This window comes from Crotalus tigris, unplaced genomic scaffold (genome assembly GCF_016545835.1).
Source record: "Crotalus tigris isolate CLP2741 ecotype Arizona unplaced genomic scaffold, ASM1654583v1 scf7180000017559.9942113025:1136094, whole genome shotgun sequence".
Classification (NCBI taxonomy): domain Eukaryota; kingdom Metazoa; phylum Chordata; class Lepidosauria; order Squamata; family Viperidae; genus Crotalus; species Crotalus tigris.
In genome coordinates, this window is record NW_024096473.1 from 202996 (window position 1) to 219569 (window position 16574).

The 16574-nt window shown below is 43.3% G+C and overlaps 1 protein-coding gene across 2 annotated transcripts; it reads left to right on the forward strand.

Moving 5' to 3' along the window:
• The first annotated feature begins 17 nt into the window (after positions 1-17).
• On the forward strand, positions 18-7231 carry LOC120309812 (toll-like receptor 6). 2 transcript variants are annotated; one of them, XM_039347428.1, is made up of 2 exons: positions 18-154; positions 4348-7231. In XM_039347428.1, the coding sequence occupies exon 2, from the start codon at positions 4389-4391 to the stop codon at positions 6753-6755; it is 2367 nt and encodes a 788-aa protein (XP_039203362.1). In that variant the 5' UTR covers positions 18-154; positions 4348-4388; the 3' UTR covers positions 6756-7231. The 2 variants fall into 2 exon arrangements, with proteins under 2 accessions (XP_039203362.1, XP_039203355.1); XM_039347421.1 differs by lacking the exon at positions 18-154 and adding an exon at positions 1692-2187.
• Positions 7232-16574: the final 9343 nt, after the last annotated feature.

Sequence of the window (16574 nt, forward strand, 5' to 3'; positions counted from 1 at the left end):
CTGGGAAAAAAGCTAAGCAGGGCTGGGCTCGGCTGGGCCTTGGAGGGGGCCGCAGCCGCCAAAGGCAGAGCGGCAGGCTAGACCAGAAGGCAGAAAAAAAAAACAACAACCCAGAAGAAGATCCTGAGCCATGCAGGTCCTGGGTGTCCCAAAGGTGCTTTTTTTTTTTTTTTTTTCCCCAGGAGGCCACTGGACTTAATCTTGTTTTTCCTTTGAAGACGTTTCGCTTCTCCTCCCAGAAGCTTCTTCTGCTCTGACTGGATGGTGGAGGAATGGAAGGATTGATATTCCTTGCAGACAGCTGGTCCTTTGTCTCCTTGAGGCCATTTGGACCCTGAGGACATGGACAAAGCTCCAAGTGGCCTCAAGGACAATTGCCTGGGTTATTAGTAAAGCCCATGCGTGAGAACCTCCTCAGAAGTTGCACCACCCTTTGAGGTGGTCGGCCTTTGTTCCTTTGAGGCTAAGAAAGTCTCTAAGCCAGTGGTTCTCAACCTTTTTAATGCCGCGACCCCCCAACCGGTCGTAAGTCGAGGACTACTCAACCGGTCGTAAGTCGAGGACTACTCAACGGGTGCAGCACCATTTGCAGAAGGGGACTTTTGGCGGGCTCAGCAGGGCAGAGACAGCCTGGACAATTCCTATTGGCTTTTGAAAGCCAATAGAATTAGACTCTATTCAAGAGAGTCTATTCTATTGGCTTTCAAAAGCCAATAGAATAAAAGGGAGGAGCACAGCTAAGGAAAAGGGGGAAAAAAATGGCGGACTGCGTTGTTTGGTGACCCCCGTGAAATGGTCGTTCGACCCCAAATGGGGTCCCGACCCACAGGTTGAGAACAGCTGCTCTAAGCTGATGCCTCTTTTAACTCCACCCCTGATCTCCACCACTCTCTCCTACACGTTGTCACCTACTCTCTTGTCTCTTCGATTGATAGGGTCCATTATGTCACCCAACCTCTGGCTCAAGCCAGTGGATTCTTTTTCTCATCACCTGCTCCCTCCCTCTTTCCTTCTCTCCCTCCCTCTCTCCCTCCTTCCATGCCCCCCTCCTTCCCTCCCTTCCTCTTTCCCTCCTTCCATGCCCCCCTCCTTTCCTCTCTCCCTCTTTCCCTCCCTTCCTCTCTTCCTCCCTCCATGCCCCCTCCTTCCTTCTCTCCCTCCTCTCTCCCTCCCTCCATGCCCCACTCCTTTCCTCTCTCCTTTCTTCCCTTCCTTTCTCACTCCCTCCATGCCCTTCCCTCTCTCCCTCTTTCCCTCCCTTCCTCTTCCTCTCTCCATGCCCCCTCCTTCCTTCTCTCCCTCCTCTCTCCCTCCTTCCATGCCCCCTCCTTTCCTCTCTCCTTTCTTCCCTTCCTCTCTCCCTCCCTCCATGCCCTTCTCTCTCTCCCTCCTTCCCTCCCTTCCTCTTTCTCTCCTTCCATTCCCCCCCTCCTTCCCTCCCTTCCTCTCTCCCTCCCTTCCTCCATGCCTCCTCCTTCCCTCTCTCCCTCCTTCCCTCCCTTCCTCTCTCCCTCCCTCCATGCCCCCTCTTTCCTTCTCTCCCTCCCTCCCTCTTTCCCTCCTTCCATGCCCCCCTCCTTCCCTCTCCTTCCTTCCCTTCCTCTCTCCCTCTCTCCATGCCCCTCCTTCCCTCTCTCCCTCCCTTCCTCTCTCCCTCCTTCCCTCCCTCCTTCCCTCCCTTCCTTTCTCACATCTTCCATGCTCCCCTCCCTCCTTCCCTCCCTCCCTCCTTTTCTCTCCTTCTCCCTGCCTGGGAGGGGGTCCGGCGGCCTGCTCTAGCCAAGAATGCAATTTAAATGTTTTTTGGGGAGGGGAAGGGGGGGGAAAGCCCCTTTTCTCCCCATCTTCGCTGCCTGGGAGGGGGGCCGGCGGCTTGGTCTAGCGGAGAGGGAAAGTTCCTCTTTCCACTTTCACTTTTGCTCAGCCCGGATTTCCCCCCGCCGGTCGGAAAGAGTCCGGGGGCGACGGGGAGGAGCGGGGGGGGGGAGGCAGTCTTCCCGGCAAGGAGAAGGAGAAACGGGCCACCTCCTTCTGTTCAGAAAAGCAGGCGAGTCCCGAGCGGAGCGACACGCGTCTCCGCACGTCTGAAGGCAGGCAGGCAGGCAGGCGCGCGCTGCCTTTTTCAAACCCTCGTGGAACCGCCGTATCCAAAACAAAAACTCGGGCAGGTCGTTTCATCCTTCCAAGGTAGGTGGGACGTGGGAAGCAGCCCCGAGGTGGGGAGGAAAGAGGGCTGGGGTCCAGACGCAACTGGGGGGGGGGGCTTCAGGCGAAGCTGTCCCGGGGCTGCAGCTGTCCAGAGAAATCACAATCAGAACAGCAACAGCCCTTATACCAAGGATTCTCAACCTTGGCAACTTTAAGACTTGTGGACTTCAACTCCCAGAATTCCTCAGCCGGAGTTGAAGTCCACAAATCTTAAAGTTGCCAAGGTTGAGAACCCCTTCCTTATACTTATATGCTACTTCACGGTGCTGGACAGCTCTCTCTGAGGGGTTTTACGGAATCAGCATTTTTGCCCCCAACCACCTGGGTCCTCGTTTTACCAATAAGTCATAATCAAGCATAATCATAATCATAATATCACCATAATATCATCATAGTTGTAGTCAATCGTAAACATAACCATAAACGTAATCGTAGGCATAGCCATAATCATAGTCATAGCCATAGTCATAAACAAACATAATCGTAATCATAGTCATAATCAATCACAATAACAATCACATCAGTCCTTTTGGGTTGCGTCTTCTCCACTAGAGCTTCCTTCTCTTCTAACCAGGGGCGTCACTGGAAGATCCCTCCCTTCCTGCCCCCCCCCCCCGCCTTTGCAACTGCAAAGTGGTCACAACAGCCCCCCCAACACTCCTTCCTCCTCCCCCCCCCAACGCATCAAAAAGTAGGTTTGGAAGGAGCCCTGGCCATCAAAACGTCCCTTTGCTTTCGCTTTTTGCTGATTTTCAGAGCATTTCTCTCCCCTGGGCTGTTTCAGCCTGACTTCCTCTTTTGAAGGTGCGCCATGAGCCTTTTAAAAAAAAAAAAAGAGAGAGAGAGAGAGAGAGAGAGAGAGGAAAAGAGAGACAGAAAAAGAAAGATAATAATGATGATGATGATAATGATGATGATGATAATAATAATAATAATAATAATAAAGAACTGGAGAAGATAACAAAATACAAAGACCTATAAACAGAAATAAAAAGACTGTGGCAAAGGCAAGCAAGGGTAGTACCAATAGTAATAGGCGCCTTGGGTGCAATCCCAAACAACTGGAGCACCATTTGAACACCATCATCGGCATTGACAAATTCGCCATAGTCAATTGCAAAAGGCAGCCTTACTAGGAACTGCTTCCATCCTGCCACGATATCTGTAATACCATCAAATATCCACATCTGCCTATCCCAGGTCCTTGGTAAGGACTCGAAAGGTAGACAAAATGCCAAATCCAGTCTGAACATCTGGCTGACTGTGCGATGATTAATAATAATAATAATAATAGTAATAATGGCAAATTTGTCAATGAACATCATTGGCATTGACAAATTTGCCATTAGTCAATTGCAAAAGGCGCCCTTATTAGGAACTGCTTCCATCTTGCGACAATATCTGTAATACCATCAAACATCCACATCTGCCTATCCCAGTCCTGGGTAAGGACTCGATAGGTAGACAAAAATGGCAAATCCAGTCTGAACATCTGGCTGACTGTGCGATGATCCATAATAATAATAATAGTAATAATGGCAAATTTGTCAATGAACATCATTGGCATTGACAAATTCGCCATTAGTCAATTGCAAAAGGCGGCCTTACTAGGAATTGCTTCCATCCTGCGACGATATCTGTAATACCATCAAACATCCACATCTGCCTATCCCAGGTCCTTGGGAAGGACTCGATAGGTGGACAAAAATGCCAAATACAGTCTGAGCATCTGACTGACTGTGTGATGATCAATAATAATAATAATAATAATAATAATAATAATAACCATCCTGCGACGATATCTGTAATATCATCAAACATCCACATCTGCCTATCCCAGGTCCTGGATAAGGACTCGATAGGTAGACAAAATGCCAAATCCAGTCTGAACATCTGGCTGACTGTGCGATGATCTATAACAACAACAACAACAACAACAATAATAATAATAATAATAATATAATCATGTTTCTAGTATCTTAGAAGATCAATATGAACTTTCATGATAATATATTATTAACAGACATTTCTGTTATGCTGTTAAAGTTTCATTTATTATCATTCAAAAGAATAAAGGATGCCGAACGATGAACTATTAAAGGCTGATGTAATATTGTAGTGCGAATTATTTTTTTGCAGAACGATGCCCAGCTGAGAGAAGCCTCAACCCTACCGTCCTTATGGCTGGAAGGAAAATGTCAGCTACCAACCACTTTCTCTCCGTTTGTATATTTGTGATAACCTTATGGAATTTCACCCACTCGGCCACGGAACATGAACTTATAGCGAACTATTCAAAGAATTCCCTCTTTACGATTCCCAAAGATTTATCAACCCAAACATCCGTTCTGGATCTGTCGGATAATAATCTATCTAAACTAGAAGTCTCTAATTTTCGCTCCCTTCCCAATTTAAAAGTGCTAATTCTGTCTCATAATTTTATCCAAGACATTGATCTAGGGGTTTTCCAGCACAACAAAATCTTAGAGCACCTCGATCTATCTCACAACCATCTATGGAATATGTCTAGTTTCCCTATGAAAAGCCTCAAGCATCTAGATCTGGCTTACAATGACTTTGTCACCATGCCGTTGTCCACCGAATTCATCAAAGTCACAAAGCTGGACTATTTTGGAATTAGTACTAGAAAGCTTCCAAGTGTCGACGCTCTTGTGCGCTTACAAGCGAAGACCCTGTTTCTTGGCTTAGAAGATCTTAACGAAGATGGGCCAGGAAACCCTCTAGTGTTCATTGCAAAGAGGGTTCAGATTGTGCTCCCTCAAAGCGCAAAATTTCGCCTCCTCTTGAATCTGGGGTTCATCGGTACAGAAAGTTTAGAACTTTCTAAGATCCCACTGGGGCAAGTTGAAGACTTAAGAACATTTCTGTCGAAGCTAACTGAAAAAAGCCTGTTGCTAAATCTGACCATAACTGACACGAAATTCAGTTGGAAAGAGCTCATTGATGTTTTTAAGGTAGCGGGGAAATCCAGCATTAATCATCTAACCTTCTTATATCCAACCATTACTACGTTCAACGCTGGAGCTTTGAAAAATGCGGATCTCTCATTAAAGAGTTTAACCATCAAATATACACTCCTTGACACAGGAACATTTAACCAGGACATCGTGTACTCAACTTTTTCAAACTTGAACATTGACAGTTTGACTATTTCTGATTCTGGTATATTATATGTGATTTGTCCTGAAAAGCCCAGTCGGTTTAAGTACTTATGTTTTGAAAACAACACATTGACTGACACAATGCTAAGAGGCTGCGAACACTTAGCTATGCTGCAAACGCTCCTTTTACAAAAGAATAGACTTGAAGATCTTACCAGGGTGAGTTTAATGACAAGCAGCATGACGTCCCTGAATTATATGGATATAAGCCAGAATAATTTGTACTACAAAGACAGCGGAAACGAATGCAACTGGGGCGAAAATATAACGAAACTGAATTTGTCATTCAACAAGTTAACCGACTCGGTTTTTAGATGTTTGCCGAACAATATCCAAATTTTGGACTTACAAAGTAATCATATTTCAGCTGTGCCTAAAGAGATCACTAACCTGACTGCTTTAAAGGAGTTAAACTTGGCTTCTAACAGACTCGATGCCTTTCCAGGATGCGGCCATTTTAGCAACCTTCACGTGCTCAACGTAGAAAATAATTTTGTCCTGGACCAGTTTTCTGAATTCTTCCAGACCTGTCAGAATATCCAAAGAATAAACGGAGGACATAATCCCTTCCACTGCAACTGTGAATTAAGGCAGTTGATTCATCTTCAGAAAGAAGAATCCGTGGCGTTAGTTGGTTGGCCTGATGCTTATAGGTGTGACTCTCCCAGCGGCATAAGAGAAACTCTTTTAAAAGATTTCCATATTTCTGAACTTGAGTGCAACGTGACTCTCTTGATTATAGTTGTTCTCGTGGTTACTCTGTTGATAATAGCCGTTGTAGCCTTCCTCTGCATCCGCTTTGACATTCCTTGGTATTTCAAGATGATCTGGGGCTGGAGCCAAGTGAAACGCCGGATATGGAAGAATAAATCGGAAGATATCTCTGAGAACATCCAGTATCATGCGTTTGTGTCCTACAGCGAGCATGACGCTCACTGGGTCAAAACTGAGCTAATTTCCAATCTGGAGAAGGAAGACGGATCCTTAAAGATCTGTCAACACGAGAGGGACTTCATCGCCGGGAAGAGCATTGTGGAGAACATCATAGACTCCATAGAGAAGAGCTACAAGTCCATCTTCGTGCTGTCTCCCAATTTCGTGCAGAGCGAGTGGTGCCATTACGAGCTGTATTTTGCTCATCACAAGTTATTCAGCGAGAACGCCGACGGTTTAATTCTGATTTTGTTGGAGCCCATACCGGCCTACCTCATTCCCGCCAAGTACTACAAACTCAAAGCTCTCATGGCCAAGAGGACCTACTTGGAATGGCCAAAAGACAAGAGAAAGCATGCCTTTTTCTGGACTAATCTCCGTGCAGCTCTCCAGATTAAACTGCCAAACCCTGAAGAAATGAATGAGCTCTAGGTAAGGAGGCTAACCACCAAAGACAGTGGTGTCCATCATTTTTTTCATGACAGACAAATGGTTTTTGGTAGCGTAGTTACCAAAACCAAATTCTCTTTTGGATCGTGACTTATAAAGAAGAGGGATGTCTAACTCAACTTTATCCGTACCGGTTTTATATATTTTTAAAAATATTAAATTAATAATTTTCCCTTTTCTAGTTCTTGCATTCTGACACGGAACGACACAAAATCCATATCGGATATGAAAACATCTAACAACTACTGTATAAAGAAAACAAATGTTGCCAGCATCCTGATGTGTATATATTTGAAGACCTTTTAAAAGTGGCTTTTTTTATTTGGTATAATTTCCCTGACTTTTCTCCTTCCTAGTTTTTGTATTGTGTTTGATTTTGGCTAGAGTCACCTTGCATTTGTTTAAAAATTATCTAGGTCGGTGTTCCAAAAATTAAAAAAAAAAATCATGAAAAAAAATCTCCTCAGTTGTTCTTTGCACATTGACGATCAGATGAATTATATCGGTCTTCTTGCAAAGTATAAACATCTTCCCCAGCTTAAGAAAAGATTTAGGGATTAGGAATTTAATTTGCATTAGTGAATAAGATACTCGGATAACACGTTTTTGCTGAACGATTACTATTGAACTCTGTGGAAAAAAAATCAATACAACTTTATATAAAAAAAACAACATCTTCCCCAGTGTAAATCCGGGTTAATTGCATGGGAGTTATTCCAAGAAAAATTGACCATCGGATTGTAGTCAAAAGACATTTGCAAGCAATTGTCCTCCAATATCCTGGCAAAGAATTTTTTGAAAGAATCTCTGTTGCTTGGATTGTAAAATAGAGCAGGTGGTTTGATTGTAGTGTGTAGCAACTGCTCTTTTGTGATTCGTTGTGCAACCCCATCTCACAGAGGTATCTTCTGGATAAAAAAAGGGGGGGAAATTTCCCCTCAAAAAGAAAAAACACGGAGGGAAAAAAATCATTCTATTCTATTCTATTCTATTCCAGATTTTCTATTCTATTCTATTCTATTCTATTCTATTCTATTCTATTCTATTCTATTCTATTCTATTCTATTCTATTCCAGATTTTCTATTCTATTCTATTCTATTCTATTCTATTCTATTCTATTCTATTCTATTCTATTCTATTCTATTCTATTCTATTCTATTCTATTCCAGATTTTCTATTCTATTCTATTCTATTCTATTCTATTCTATTCTATTCTATTCTATTCTATTCTATTCTATTCTAAATGTATACAGTAATGTGTAAAATCTTCATGGAACATTGGTGACATCTAGTGGTGTTAGATATTCCTCAAAAAGGAGAGATTCATGTTGCCTATTATTAGTGGAAGGAATAAGAAGAAACACGTCGGATTTACTCATACGGGGCATTTTTTATGATGAAAAGCTGTGGCTACAAAATGATCTTCGTTGCAGGAAAAAATAAGTAATACTAGGTCCATTCTTCTGAAAGCATCAGATAAGATCCTTCATCTGAAGACTAGCTAACCTCCTTGGGTAAGTATCTAAAATACAAAGGGCCATACAATAGTTTTGTCAAAGGCTTAGGATCACAGATTGAGTTGTAGTCCAGAAAGATTTATTGCCCTACCTTATAGACAAGAATCTAGTCAACTGATGCAGAGGTCTCCAACCTTTTGGTCACCAGAGACGGTTCCATGGAGAAAGATTTTTCCACGGACCGGAGAGTGCCTAGTTTTGGGTGCTGCCTACATCCCATGGATGGGGCTTTGCTTGTTTGTGCGGACCGGTTGCTGGCAAGTTGTGATCCGGTACCGGTCCATGGACTGGGGATTGGGGACCCCTGAGCTAATGGTCAGCACTAAATTAGTGTGAGGTAAAGCTGCATGGAATTCAAGGAGGCTAGATTTAAATTTCACTACGACGCAAAGACTCTAAACTGATGGTGCATTTAATTCCACCAGCTCTGCTTGCACTTGAGGGGTCCTTGGTGTTCTCTGAGCTTGTTTTCTTAGAGATGTTTCATTACCCAAACCAGGCAACATCATCAGCAGTGGTGATGTTACCACATTTGGTCATGAAACGTCTGCGAGAAAACAACCCAGCTCAGAGAGCACCAAAGACCCCACAGTTGTCGTCATTCTCTTCCTCCTTCTCCTCCTCCTCTTCCTCCTCCAACTCATCCAACTCCAACTCAGTTTAACGAAGAGAAGGACAAGGGGGGACATGATAGCAGTATTCCAATATCTCAGGGGCTGCCATAAAGAAGAGGGAGTCAAGCTATTCTCCAAAGCACCTGAAGGCAGAACAAGAAGCAAAGGATGGAAACTAACAAAAGAGAGAAGCAACCTAGAACTAAGGAGAAACTTCCTGACAGTGAGAACAATTAATCAGTGGAACAGCCTGCCTCCAGAAACAGTAAATGCTCCAACACTGGAAGTTTTTAAGAAGAGACTGGACAGTCATTTGTCCAAAATGGTGTCGGGTTTCTTGCCTGAGCAGGGGGTTGGACTAGATGACCTCCAAGGTCCCTTCCAACTTTACTACTATTATTATTATTATTATCATCCTGCTCAAACTTCTCCTCCTCCTCCTCAAACTCCATCCCCTTCTAGCACTGATGATGTTACCTAGATGGGTGATGAAACGTCTGCAAGAAAGCAACTAAGCTCAGAGAGCATCAAGGACCCTACAATCCTCTCCTTCCTCCACTCTGCAAACCTCACTCCCTTCTAGCATTGATGATGTTACCTAGTTTGGTAATGAAAGGAAAACAAGCACACTTAAGGACCCCTCTTTTCAGCCCTGAGCTACAGATAGTCTCTTCTCTTCTTCCCCAACTCTAGAGCAGGGGTTCTCAACCTTGGCAACTTCAAGACTTGTGGACTTCAACTCCCAGAATTCCTCAGCCAGCTTTGCTGGGAGTTGAAGTCCACAAGTCTTAAAGTTGCCAAGGTTGAGAACCCCTGCTCTAGAGTTATTGTATAGCTCTATTCCTGAGTTCTGTGTGGAGGCAGATTCACAAGTTCTGCAAACACGGGCAACACGTAGGGTCAACACAATATATAAATTATGTCACCGTTTACTGCTCTCCTTTCTGGCTCGGCTTCTTGTCCTTGAGTCAGCAGACAGGTTTGCTGGTATACAGGTTAGTCCTGAGGTTATGACCACAATTGAGCCCAAGTTTTTTTGTGGCTAAGTGAGGATATTTGTTAGGTGAATTTTGCCCCATTTTACGAGTTGTTAAGTGAATCACTGCACTTACTCAATTAGCTGTTAAGTGAACCTGACTTCCCCATTAACGTTTCTCATCAGACGGTCACAAAAGGGGATCACGTGACTCCAGGACACTACAACCGTCATAAATACGAGTCCGTTGTGCAGCATCTGGATGTATATCACATGACCACAGGGACGCTGCAACGGTCGTGTGAAAAACGGTCACAAGTCGCTTTTTTCAGTGCTGTTGTAACTTCCGAACGGTCACTAAGTGTTCCTGTAATTGCAGGAACAGGGAACAGTTGTGTGTGAAGGTGGAAGTTGCTTCACTCTCCCACACATCAACACAAACAAGTGTGCAGGTGTGCTTCATGGGACAGCTACCTCTTGCAAGTCACAACTGCATTTACCAAATCATACAACAACAACGCCTTTTTCACGTTGCTTTGCAAGATTCTTCTGCTGGATAATGAGCAGAGATAATAACCTTTCCGGATTTGGCTAATTAATTGTCCCAATTAGTTGGGCCACGTGAAGGAAGTAGCAACACGGTGTGCCAATGGCCAGCCAGGCTTGTTCTACCCTGTCTGTCTTGTACTGCAGAAGAGCAATCTGGTGGACTGAGCAGAACCAGGTGAAAGATATTTGAGAAGTCTGGTTGAGAAACTTTTTGCCACCTTCACTTAAGGAGTAGGGTAGATTTTCATGGAATACAACATGAAGGCATTTGTTGTGATTCCTTGGCAGCCAGTGGACCTGGCAGCTGAGTCTGAGGAATCAGAGGAGGAAGAGGAGGGGCCTGGAGTGACATCAGAGTCAGAGGAAGGCTCTGAGGAGCTCCAAGAGTTACAGTCGGACGAGGAGCCTGGCCCCTCTACTCCTGAGACTGAGACACAGCTGTACTGGGAGCCTGAGTTGGACAATGATGAAGAACAGCTGGGACAAATCCAGGATGCATGTAAACGCTGACAAGAAAAGAGAGTAGGAAAGAGGGATGCAATGGGGCGGCTCCAAAGGCAAAGGAGAAGGCATTAGGGAGCCACGCCTTGGCTGCATAATAAAAGGGAAGGTGTGGGAGGTGCTGGTTGCCAAAGCAACCGTGTTGAGGATCGAGTTTCTGTGGACTGTGTTTTGTTTGCCTTGGACATGGACTCAGGTCTGTGAATAATAAAAGAGGATTGGTTTTTTCCTGCGGTTCCAGCCTGCTTGTTGGAAGAGGGATTTCTCCTTGTGAGCTCAACAAGGACTCACGTAGGCTGGGACAGAACAGCATTTAAGCATTAGACTAGAAACTTGAGTGGCAGTTTCCCCTTCCATTAAATGGGTCAAGGAACTCTTGTTCCACTAGTTACGAACTAATTACAAAACTCACTTAACCAATGTCTCCCTTAACAACGTAAATTTTGGACTCAATTATCGTTGTAAGTCGAGGGCTATCTGTAATTAAGCGGGCCTAGATTTAATGGATCTGCTCTAAATATCCCTTCTGTGCTAGAGCCAGCTTCTTTTTTTTCCAATTACTTTCATTTTCTTTCTTTCTTTTTTTTAAAAAAGAATACGACTTTGCCGGGAGTGTTATTTACATATGGACATTTACTATGCGTCTTGTTTCATTAACAAGTATTATACATTTTTCCATACTATATATATGACATAGGAGGACTGTACAGTACAAATATATATTCACAGTTTGACATGACAAAATGTCATATACTGAATTCCCCCCATCAGATTACCAAAAAAGTAGAAACAATAAAGGAATATTGAAACATTCACATCTTTAGTGAAGAAAGATTACCAAAATTTTTCAGTATCCGCAAATGCTAGGAAGACATGCTAAAAAACCTTTATTTACCCAATTATCATTAGCTTGTAAAATATATTACATTTTATTTTATTTTTTAAAAACATCTGCATAGTTTTTAGACGAGAAGTAGGATAAATGTAATTGTTCTTGCTACACTTGCAGGTGGGGATTTGAAAAGACGCTTAAGCAGGACGATTATTTTGCCTGTGTAACATTTTAAAAATATATAAATAGTTAAGAAAGTGCTAATATTTGTAAAACGTAATGGGAATTATTGTAGCCCTTTAAAATACTTTTTTCCGCAGTCCTGTTGGAAAAGATATACGTTGCAAAGCCGGAAGTCAAAATACAAACACGGTGCTATCGCGAAAGTGTTATATGCATGTGTGTTTAACAGAATGACAGGCGTAACTGAAAACAAAATTGTGGAAATCTTAATAGCCCCAACTGGGGGAGAATCCCTTTTTCATCGTGCTTCATAAGATGCGACTAAAAAAGGCATCCTAAAAGACGTATCCTACGCAGTGCAATTCTACTAGTGGACGGAGGGGCCGGAGAAATGGATGTTTTCCGATTTCTTTGGCACAGATAGTCCTCGACTTAAAACAGATCGTTTCGTGACCGTTCAAAGTTACAACGGGCACTGGACAAAAAAGTGAGCTATGATGGTTTTTCACACTGTCACAGTATCTCCATGGTCACACAATCAAAATCCAGAATGCTTGGCAACTGACTCCAATTAATGACGCTCGCAGTGTTGTCATAACTAAAAAGACAGAAATATTGCAAGCAATTTCCAATTCCTTATTTTCTAGAATGTTTTTGCCCGTTCTAGTCTTTGGCTCTCATCTAAGCGCTGGCTAGGTCCTAGTCACAGCTTAGATGGACTTAGAAGGACCAGGGATGGATGACAGGATAGCAGCTTTCCAATATCTCAGGGGCTGCCCCAAAAAGGGAGTCAAGCTGTTCTCCAAAGCGCCTGAAGGCAGGACAAGAAGCAATGGATGGAAACTAACCAAAGAGAGAAGCAACCTAGAACTAAGGGGAAAGTTCTTAACAATGAGGACAATTAACCAGTGGGACAACTTGCCACTAGAAGTTGTGAATGCTCCAACCCTGGAAGTCTTTAAGAAGAGACTGGACAGCCTTTTGTCTGAAATGGTATAGGGTTTCCTGCTTGAGCAGGGGGTTGGACTAGATGACCTCCAAGGTATCTTCCAACTCTGTTACTCTGGGTCCAAATCTCATTGGTAGTCAAGATCTTGAGGACCACCGTATTCAGTTGGTTAGTAGTTCCCCTTTCTGCATCCCTAAAGCTTTTGTGGGAACCTTTGCTAACTGGGTGATTTAAAGAACTTAGTGAAAGGGATCTTTTCCTAGACATGGATTTAGGTCTACAGATTCCAGAATACGGGGTTTACTTCTACAGGTCGTCCTTGACTTACATCCATTGTTTAGAACAGCACCGAAAAAAGTGTCTTATGACCACTTTTCACACTTTACAACTGTTGCCGCATCCCCGTGATCAAAATTCAGATGCTTGGCACCGACTCATATTTACGACGCTCGCCGTGTCTCCAGGGGTCACGCGATCCCCTTTTGCGACCTTCGGAGAAGCAAAGCCGATGGGGGAAGCCCAGATTCACTTAATGACCGTGTTACTAACTTAATTGGTGTGATTCACTTGACAACTGTGGCAAGAAAGGTCGTAAAAAGGGGACAAATTCAATAAATGGCTCGCTTAGCAACGTAAATGTTGCGCTCCATTGTGGTCGCAAAGTCAAGGACAACCTGCGTCAAAATAACGCTCGTCTTTAGTGGCCCAAAAATGGGGAATCCACTTTCGCTTAAACAGCTCAACAACTGTTTCAAGAAAGGTCATAAAACAGGGGCCAAACTCAAGAACTGTCTCACTTAGCAACATAAAGTTTGGGGTCAGTTGCCGTCGTATATTGAGGACTTTATGTAGTAATTTGCATCCTTAGTTTTCCTGCAGTCTGGACCAAACTGTCTTGACCAAACTGCAAATGGTATATAAATCTGGTGTGGGTTTTTTTTTTTCCAATCCTGCCACATATTCGTCCACATCAATACAAAGAAACTTTTAATAGCATCGGCCTCAAATTAATTAGCTAGTTATACAGATTTGCAAGGCAGTTCGATGATATCCTTCCCCCCCCCTTTTTTTTTTTTGCTCAGAATTAAGGAAAAGAAAAAAATACTCCCGACACATCTAAAATAGGGAAATAGAGGAAGAGGTTGTGAAGCTTTATTAGAAAATAAGAATTAGGGGGAGGAGATCAATTATTTCTTCTTCCATTTTATTTTATGGTCAATATTTGATGGCATCAACCTCCATTTAAGTCAGGTGGGGAAAAAATTGAAAATGCTTTGTGGGAAATAAGTTTACGAAAAACCAAGGGTTACTGCACTGCACATTTTTTTAAATCTAGCCACGGAGCTTGAAAAATATTTGTCTGTTATAGGCAAAGGCACAACTTGGTAAATCACGTTCATTTCAGCTCTCCGTGTGTGCTTCCAAGGCACAGCCCTCACCGCCTTCTAGTGTTTATTTAAAAATCTTGATTATTTTTAGAGGGGATGCAAAAGATCAGCTGATAGTTGTGATTCTCTCCACTTTAACGTCTCGGGGTCCAGTTCCTGACGCTTAAAACAAATTAATTTTCTTGTTGTTTTTTTCTCTCTCCTGGAACCAGATAGTGTTAAAAGTCTAGTGATCAATTTGGCTTGACAATACAGCAGAAAAATACAAGAGATTTTTGTTCCATTACAACCACAGTTTCTAGATTGCAGTGTTAAATGATTCCTCCGTCGTTTGCTTATCAATTAACAATCGTCTGGATTTTTGCAATGCAGATAATCTTAATCGATATTCCAATAACCATACAATTCCTCCCGGTATAAGCTGACATTCGAAAAGCAGCATAAATGTGCCTTATTCAAACGTACATGTACAGCACAGCTGTCTTAAGCTTTGACATCAAATTGGGAACAGGCTTCAGATAGTCCTCAGATTGTAACAGTTCATTTAGTGACCAAAGTTACAACGGCACTGACAGAAGCAACTTCAGGCAATTTTTCACATTTATGACCACTGCAGCATTCCCCTGGTCACTAATCAAAATTCAGACGCTTGGCAGCTGATTCATATTTACGACGGTTGCGGTGTCCCCGTGTGTGTGTGTCACGAAATCCTCTTTTAGTGACAAGCAAAGTTCACGGGGAAGCCAAATTCCACTGAACAACCGTGTTACTAACTCAAGAGCTACAACGATTCACTTTAACAACCACAGCAAGCAAAGTCGCAAAATGGGGCAAAACCCGTTTCACACGTATTTGGCTTAGCAACAGAAATTTTGAGCCCAGTTCTGGTCGTTAAGTCGAGGATTACCTGCTTATCCAATCTAAAGTGAGCTGGTCACTAAGCGTTCTGTCTTTTTTCTTCCTTCTTCCAAATGACGGCAAAAATGATGTTGCTGTTCTGCAAACTTCCACACATTTTGAATTCAGGACAACCCTGTTTTGAACACACAGAGATAAGCTTGTTTCCATTGGGCACTTCTCCAATACCTTGAACATGCTGGGAGACACATTACTGATGTTGGCAACATGGCAGAGTCTATATAGCTGAGTCCTCGGCTTACGACCGCGACAGAGCCCAAAAATCTTATGTCATTAAGGGAAAAAGTTGCGAAGTGAATTTTGCCCCCTTTTACGATTTTTCTCGCTACGGTTGTTAAATGAATCACTGCAGTTTCTTAATTAGTAACATGGTTGTTAAGTGAATCCTTGACTCTGCTCGTCAGAAGGGTCGCAAAAAGGGAGCACGTGACCCTGCCCAGGACCCCGCGACCCTCACAAATATGAACCAGTTGCCAAGCGCCTAAATTTTGATCATGTGACCGTGGGGACGCTGCGATGGCTGTAAGAGCAAAACGTGGTCGTAAATCACTTCTTCCAGAGTCATTGTAACTTCAAACAGTCATTAAATGAACTGCTGTAAGTCGAGGACTACCTGTGTTGGGCAATCCTGCTGTTTAGCTTTCATCAACTGAAATGAACAACGGTTCCTTTCTCTTGGGACAAGGACAATTTGAAGCACACACAAGCAGATCACAATCTACAAGTATTCATTTATTGGCCATTCAAACTTAACAACAACACTGAATTGACATACGATCATTTTTTTTCCACATTTTCAACCGTGGAAGCGTCCCCGTGGTTCACCTGATCAAAATCTGGAAGCTTGGCAACTGTCTCGTGTTTATGACGGTTGCGTAGTGTCCCGGGCTCACGCGATTCCCTTTTGCGAACTTCTGACAGGCCAAGTTGGCGGGGAAAAGCCAGATTTGGTTAACGACCGTGTGACGTTGAAGAACCGCTGTGATTTGCTTAACCAGCGAAGGAAAGTCGTAAAAATGAGGGGGAATCGCTTAACGAATTTCTCACCTAACCACATAGATTTTGGGCTCAGCGGTGGTCCTAAGTTGAGCACGACCTGTATTTTTTTGTGAGAATCTTATTTCAGAAATACCAAAAAAAATATATGGAGATGGGGAAGAGGAGGCTAGGCCAGGGGTAGGCAACCTTGGCTCTTTTATGACTGGTGGACTTCAACTCCCAGAATTCCTGAGCCAGCCATGCTGAGGGGAAAGGGAGAGGTTTCCATGCTGAGTCATGCTGGCTCAGGAATTCTGGGAGTTGAAGTCCATGAGTCATAAAAGAGCCAAGGTTGCCTACCCCTGCCCTAAACTAATAAAGTCTACATTAATTAA

Bases quoted from the DNA above. Each gene is read 5' to 3' on its own strand.
- LOC120309812 (XM_039347421.1), top strand. From the start codon at position 1,797: ATGTTTTTTGGGGAGGGGAAGGGGGGGGAAAGCCCCTTTTCTCCCCAT. The intron at 2,188-4,347 runs GTAGGTGGGACG...ATTTTTTTGCAG, and splicing joins GGTCGTTTCATCCTTCCAAG to AACGATGCCCAGCTGAGAGA.